This window comes from Caloenas nicobarica, chromosome 2 (genome assembly GCF_036013445.1).
Source record: "Caloenas nicobarica isolate bCalNic1 chromosome 2, bCalNic1.hap1, whole genome shotgun sequence".
NCBI lineage: Eukaryota > Metazoa > Chordata > Aves > Columbiformes > Columbidae > Caloenas > Caloenas nicobarica.
The window spans coordinates 163577563-163585495 of NC_088246.1; the positions used below are offsets into that span (position 1 = coordinate 163577563).

General features: G+C 43.5%; 1 protein-coding gene across 1 annotated transcript; it reads right to left on the reverse strand.

The window, feature by feature from the left end:
• Positions 1-1644: 1644 nt before the first annotated feature.
• LOC135986137 (lymphocyte antigen 6E-like) lies at positions 1645-6846 on the reverse strand. The gene is made up of 3 exons (XM_065629957.1): positions 6525-6846; positions 2692-2811; positions 1645-1886 (listed from the first exon to the last, which is right to left on the reverse strand). Exons 1-3 carry the CDS (start codon positions 6574-6576, stop codon positions 1675-1677), a joined length of 384 nt encoding a protein of 127 aa, XP_065486029.1. The 5' UTR covers positions 6577-6846; the 3' UTR covers positions 1645-1674.
• Positions 6847-7933: the final 1087 nt, after the last annotated feature.

Here is a 7933-nt window from a genome sequence, read left to right on the forward strand (position 1 = left end):
AGCGTGGCCTGGGATGTTTCCAGGGATGGGGCATCCACCACTTCTGTGGGAAACCTGGTCCAGGCAGAAAACATGATCTGTGTCTGGGAAGGAGCCTCTGAACTGGCAGCATTGACATCTGTCATCCCTGGCATGGCTCACAGACCAATGGACATCAGGATCTTCTTGTCTCTGCCCAGCACTGTGTTGTCGCCTCATTCACTTGCTTTGTTTCCCTCCTGTCCATTAAACAAAATGTTTAAAACCAGGCCCCAGGCTTCAAAGTTCTTGATACAAAGCATGAAGTTGATGGGGCATCTTTGGCTGATTGTCCTCTTGGGAAACCGGTTGCTTTGTAATCCAAGTAGTATGAAACATCTTAAAAATGCACATCCTTCCACATGTGCAACCAAAATACAGCGGGTTTCCAAGGCAATCCTTCAGATAAACCAGAGATCTCATTTAGCCATCAAATACAACGTCTCATCCAAAAACAAGCCCAAACACTTTAATTGCTTGGACAAGCTCTGGTTTCCCCCAGAACACAGCTGGGCAAGTGATGCTGCCAAATTTTCCTTTTTTATTTTCATTTTTTTTTCCAGAAAAATGATCTTGCAGCAGGGGCTATGACCAAGAAGCTCTGGGCTGTTTGTGTTAGTCTCTGGCTGCCTGCCCTTCTTCTCTGTAGGCACTCCCAGGCCTCCTAAAGAGCTTTTCTGTCTCCTCTCCACTGCAGCTCTCACAGGGAGAGGAGGGAGCAGAGAGCCTGGAGTGCAAAACCAAACAAAGCCCAGCACAATCAGTCGTTTCTCTGCCAGGAATATGGTTTTGTAGAAACCATCTCACAATCTCTAAATGACCGGGGTTGGCAACAGCTGTCAGGTTGGTTTGGCACGGCATAAAAAGAAGGAAATGGATATGGGGACATCGCCTTTTCCAGCTGGACCAGGTCCATGAGGAGGCAGCGTGCGGGCAATTCCAAGCTCAGTGCTCATGATGCTGCTCCTCACCCTTCCCTTCTCCCTCCCATCTCCCCACTGGTTCTCTGCTGCTGCCTTTCTCAGCCACATTTGCCTTTTCCCCGAACTCAGCCAACACATCGGAGCTGGGCAATAAAAGATGCTCTTTTCAAAATGTGACACCCCTAGGAGAGCAACAAGACAGAAGAACCAAAAATTGTTGCTCGCTGAGGCTGGAGGAATGTTCAAAATACTGCCAGAAATGAACTTTACCTCTACTTACTCGTTTGTGAACTGCTTGACTGATGTGTGATAACCAACTTGCTGTGAACAGAAGGTACTGAACATCCCCTCTGTGCTGACATAACTATTGAGCTATTTACCTGTGTTTTCAGGCAGGGTGGCTTGTTATTCCTCACAGTGCTTTGAAACTCAAGGAGATAAAAATATGTCTTCAAGGATCTCTTCAGAGCTGTAATGATTTGAAGCCCAAACATGTCAAAAAGGCTGTCTTTTGTGTGTTTTCGTAGGTGACTTGAATGTCTGTGGATACTCAGGATTCAAGCAGGCTTAGGAAATCAATGGGAGTTCAGCACCTAACTTGTTTAGACGCTCTCAAAAATCCCAGGGGAAGCTCAGCCGCAAAGCACGACTCTTTGACAGCAGTAATTATCCCAGAGTAACGCACTTTTTATTTCAGCCAACAATACCATCATGGGGAGCTTTTCCTAACCCATCACAGTCCACAGGCAAAGATGTAAGTGATACTGGCCAGGACACCCAGGGACATCACTCCAGAGCTGCTTTGCTTGCTGCTGACTCCATTCACATTGCATAATGGTTTCTCACAGCAAGAAACCCTCTGATAGGTTTGGTTTTGTTGCTGGCTTGTTGCTGGGCACGTTGGAGAGCACATCTTAGAGATGACATATTTAGGCTTGTCAGGCTCTAATGCAGAAGAGAAAGAGGGGAAAAAAAAGAAAAAGTAAGAATTATTGTTAATGTGTTTCCTTGGCTAAATCTGCATTGGTGAATAAAAGAAGGCCAGCTGCTAGTCCTCAAGGCAAATTTGTCCTCTGCTCAGGACTAGCAACAGTCTGGACGTGTCTGCAGTGCTGCAACATGATGCTGGTCTTCTCTGGACTCTCATCTGTCTCTAAAGTAGAATTAGTTTTTAGGTGCCTTTCAGTTCAAGCGATGCTCAGGCTGGGTCGCTGCCCACCAGGGTGGTTTTCCTACAGTATAAGAGCAGGTGGAATGTGTTAAATGACCTGAGATTTGGTCTGAGGGCACATGGAGGTGTTTGAGGGTGCAGAGCCCCAAGGACAGACCTGAAGCTCTGGGCTTCAGGCACGGCAAAGGGACTCAGCCCTGGTCCAGTTTTCCCCTAACATTTTTGAAAACAACCCTGGGAGTGAATATTGCTGTAGCAGAAGCTGGCTGGAGTGGTCAGCAGAAAGCTGGAAGGACCTAACCGTGAAGCAGTGCATACAGCCCCAGGCTTGAGTTCGCTTTCTGGTTTGGTAGATGTATTTTCAGCATTTGCCCAGCTCCTAGTACCAATGTCAAGTATGTATTGACACCTCAGTGACTGTGATCGACATCACAGTGAATGCAATAGCAAGAAACAAGGTCAGTATTTCCTAACAGTGTCTGGGGGCTATTGTTTCCATATGTGACCATGACCAGGATGAAAGCCTGTTTCCAGGACTACTCTTCTACAGCAGAAACAAGGTGTTGTTCAGAAACGTACTTGTTCCAATGTTGTTACGAACAGTCACGCAGTATTTGTCTTCGTTTGCACACATGGAAATGGTCAAACAGTTCTTGTTGGACTCTTGTTCTTGGCACACGTAGCACATAAATGGGTAAGCTAGGGAAACAAAAAAAAAAAAAGAAAAAAGAAAAAGCATATTACATGGTTTAGGAACCACAATACCTACAATCCTGATATCTCCATTTTCCTAGTTACAGCCTGACGAATGCTTGTGTGTGAATGACCAGTGATTTTCTTTATCCCTTGACCCGTGGCAGCAGTGTTAAATCCCTCTCTGTCTCATACGTCTCAGACTGCAAAGTGTTATTGATCTGTTTGCAATCTCTGGCAGCAGTAGATGTGAGTGGAATTCAAGGATTTGAGGTCTTTTATGGTGGAGATTATTGCTGAGCAATAGCTTCTCTGTCCTAACAGCTCTGCCGCGTGAATTGCCAATTACTGCTCAGTCGCTTCTCTTGACCAAGCCTAGACAGGGCTTGCCAGAGAGAGCCTGAGCATGCCTGGGGTGTTTTTGAGGAGATGGACAATGTCCAGTGTCCTACTTCTCTTTGAACTGTCTAAGAGACTACTGTCACGTATCCTTTCTTGTGGTTGAACTGCACCAACTGAACTGGCCTAACCTCAGTCCTAGGAAGCCTGGCGATGGTAGTAAGATGCTCTGTCGAACTCTTCTGCATACTACCGTGAGACAGAGAATAAATGGGAAGTCTTAACCAAAAGTATGGTTTAACTGGTAAACACAGATTTTGTGGGATAATTCATACATCTGCAACACAGATATAGAAGATGACTGGAAAGAAGGGCAGGCAGTGATGAGCTGTCTTGTCTGTCAAGAATTAACCACTTGCCCTCAAATCCAGAAGGTGGTAGGTAAATACCTGGAAAGCCTCTGGAAAGTAATGATAAAAAGGAAGAAGAGCAAAAACACAGTCTCAATGAGAAACCACATCAAAGTGTATACAGAGCACTCCCTAGCCAGGCAGATTAATTGATTTATAGGTTTTGTGGTGGTAGTTGGGTTCTGAGCTTGCAAAACCACCCCAAGCAAAGCCTGTGGTTTTGTGTGTAGGAGAGGGGATGGGATACTTTAAAAACACAGACTTTTTGGAAAGGGAAGCAAACACAGCGTAGAATGCTTGCTAAGTTCCTACTAAGTCTGAGGATGGTCTGTCAGTATGGAAAGGGCAGAAAACAACTTGAGGTCACGTGCCTGTGAGTGACATTTTGCCCGATAAGCAGTTGGCAGCAAGAAAGCTGAAGGGCAGTTAGGTCAGAGAGTCCATTAAATGAGAATTTCCTAATAAAGGGAATGGAAGGGAAAAGTTATAAACTGTTAGTGCTGAGAGGGACATAACATTGGGTAGCTTTTTTGCTTTGTTCATCACTAGAAAAGTTGAATCTTCATTTCAAGGATAGAGGAGACACAATAAGATTTTACCAACATTTTCGGCACAATTTTGAATGACGTTGTTATGAGCAAGCCCAGGAAACACAAGCTAGTGAAAATGCAATAGAATGGGTGCAAAGCCAGACATAAAAACACACTTACGAGGTGATTCACAATGGTTGTTAGACCAAACAGTTAGACCAATGCAACTCATAAGGTTCTCCAAAGATTTGCCGCAGGCTCAGGTCTGTATATTATCATGACTAGTGACAGTAGGGATGGGATAGAGGATGCACATCACATTTTCAGATGGTCCTGAAGACAAAGTAGCTGAAAACATGCTGTAAATAGAGTTCTAAGTGATTTTGACAGATGGGTGTAATAAAGGAATGAAAAAAACAGTGGATGTATTTCAATAAAGAGAAATACATGACACTAAGATAAAAGTTAGCCACTTAAATGTAGGATGGGGAGCAACTGGTTCAGTTACAATAAAGGTGTAAACAGCAGGAGTCAACCGTGTCACACTACAGTGATGAAAACAAAGGGAACACAGGCAGCAATGTCATGTGCGAGATACGCAAAGTGGCCTTTCCACTTTGGCAAGGCCTCAGCTGGAATGCCAATGGCCAAATCTGTATGCGGCACTTCAAAAAATATGCAAAGCATTTGGAGAGAGGGAGGAGAAATGGTCAGATATCTTGAAAATATGACCTCTTAGAAAACATTAGAAGCATTAGTTTGTTTAATTAGAAATTATAAAATGCTGAGGAAAGACATGATAACCTTCTTCATGCAAACAAAAAGAAGATGCAAAGAAGAAGTAATAAACTGTTCTGCACATCTAATGGTGAAAACACAGGACAACTGTACAAAAAGAGATATTAAGATATATTAATGTTCTAAAGGGATGAGCATCTGAGCAATTCCAGACTCTAGAATCTTCTTTGTTAAAAATCTTCGAAGACACCTTAGACAAACTTCTACCTGTTTTGGTCCAGCATTAGATCACGAAAAAGGATTATGACCTTTTAAGATTTCTTCTGGACATAATATACCTATCACATTGAGTTCATGGAAGCAAATGGCAACAGATCCTCTTTGGTGGGCTTTGAGGTCAAAAGTTTCACTCAGAAGTTGGTCTTTAGTGGGACCCCAGATACATGAAAATGATCAAATAACAGTTGTCTCCAAGATTTCTTTTTTCCCTGTACTAGACTAGAAAGTTATGATCTTTTACTCTTGAATGTGAAAGCCTTGATATTGTAATTACTATCTTTCTCTCATCTAGAATGGGCTACAGAAAGGTGCTGTGTGAAAGACTGTCCTGAAGTCCGTTTGGAAGGTGATGCCAATATAAAATGTCATCAACTTACTGCAGAAATATGGTATTCCACCATGGATGGGTGCTACCAGGGTCTTGGATCTCTGTTAGCTTTCCACTTCATCCTGGGTAACACTGAGGATGTTTCCTTTGATAATTACTTCCTTTTGTCCATGTTGTGTCACTGCATTCAGGAGTTATGGGCATAAAATCACAGAATCATTTTGGTTGGAAAAGACCTTTAAGATCAAATAATTTGCCATTTTTTGTGGGTTGTTTTTTTTTTTTTAGAATCAGATACCCCTTTCCCCACCCCAAAACTGGCCAAAACTTCCAATCTTTCAGGCATGCAGAACCATCTGTCCAAAAATTATAGGAGTAGGGGGCTGATAGATCAGAAAGCAAGAAATAATTAGATTCATCTTTCTCAACCCCTACTAGATATGTATCATGGTTTCTGGGAAACCATCAGGCGTGGGGGAAATATTGGCAATCTGGTCGGTATTGCTATGTGCAAACAGAGATGTAGCAACATGTGTATCTGTCCCAGAAGAAGGACACATATTCAGAGTACCTCAGGCTTCCCTTTGGGAGAAGGATGCCTTTAATGTGAAAAGGTGCTCTCAGGTCCGCCTCTGATTTAGTCTGTAAAAATTCGCACTGGTGCATTTCCTAGGAAGCAAGACACATCGCAAACCATATGGTTTGCCACAGTGGAGGAAGCAGCAGTACAGAAAAGTTTGTAAAATATTCAATATGGATAAAAAAATATGTTTTGTTACGTTTTCTGGCACTTCCAATTTGCATGAATTGGGAAGATCCCATAGACCGCTGCACAGATATAACCTGACATCCAGCATCGTACAGTTGGAGATCTATTGCTCAGTATTGCCTGCTGGAAAGCAGAATTATTTTATTGGAACCCTATTTGTCCAGCAAATCATTAATGAAGGTGCTAAAGGAAGTTGGTGGCAGCGTGGCTGCAGCTTTGTATTACTGCAAAGCTGGTGACAGCCCTCTAAATTTTTGCCACGTGAAAAGTTTTCACCATCTTCTCTATAAGCCTTATCTTAACTAGCAGCAGGATTAGAGGCTCACCTTGCTCCACACACAGGACAGCAGCCAGCAAGGTGACAAGAGTAGTCTTCATCTCGACCAGATCCTCTCAGCCAGACTGGGAAGACGTTTGGAGGGCAGGTTTTATATCTTTTGGACAGCAGTTTTACAGGTTCTAGATGGCTCACGGGTCTGCATGAAAACAACCCAAGGGTGTGTAATGTGCATGTGGGAGTTCTCCGTGATGGAGTCCATGGGGCTGGCACCTTGGGGAAAAGTCCTTTTGCCAGCACATTTCTTGCTCTTCCAGTCGTGTGAGTGATGGGAAATGAGGATCTGCTCTCTTCTCCTTCGAGTTTCTTCCTTTCCTTTCTCCCAGCAGAAGCAGCATCTGCACTGATGAAAGAGCGGAGCCCGAAGGCACAGGGAGATAGTCCTAGCAGTGCATTTTTATAGTCCCTTTGGATAGTCAGCACGTGATGTACCAGGGTTAATACCATTCATTTTCTTTAATTAATTATTCCACAGTACCAGAAGCTCAGAATCTCAACTGGCCTGTGCTGGTTTTCCTCCAATAAAATCAATGTATTTTACACGAAATGTTGTTTTTGGAGGTTTGTGAGGTCAGCAGGGGACGTGCTGGTGATGATCAAATCGAGCCTTCTGCTTGGCAAAGGGCAATTCATTTTACAGCCCAAGTGTGTTACAAACAGGTTGTTCTTCATAATTAGTGGGTGTGTCTTCTTGCTGGTATTTTGCAATGAGGGTAAAAAGGAAGCAACTATTTTTTCCTTGTTTTTTCTCCTATTAATTATCCCATAGACTTCTGTTATGTATGTTCCTTTTCCCTTCCTCTGTTAATGAAAGAGTGTTCTAATTATTGCCATATCCCCCCTCATGTTGACTTTGCAAACTTCCACTTGTTCCTACATGAACCTTCACGCAATAGGATGTTGGCTCAGTGCAAATTGGTTTTGAAAGAGTGGAGAAGCTAAAACATAGAATCATAGAATAGTAGTGGTTGGAAGGGACCTTCAAAGCTCATCTAGTCCAACCCCTGCCATGAGCAGGGACATGTTCACCCAGATCAGGCCTGGGATGTGTCCAGGGATGGGGCTTCCACCACCTCTCTGGGCAACCTGGGCCAGTATTTTACCCCCCTCATTGTAAAAACAGCCCTGGCACTGCCAACAAATGTGTAGTAAGGAGAGAAATTTGAGTAGGAAACAAGCTCTTCTGTGTCAAACCATTATTTGGGAGCTGTCCTTAGGACATTAATGTCTCGTTAGTACCTAGACATACCGTAATTCTTGAGTGTGCCCTCTTCCCAGCGTCTGGAGAGCAGTTATTTTTCTGGATCGCAGTGATTTCTTCTTTCTCAAGAGGACTGATTATGAAACTCAAATGCAGTCAGAGGCAACACTTCAGCAGCCAGCGTGGGGAGGGTGTCT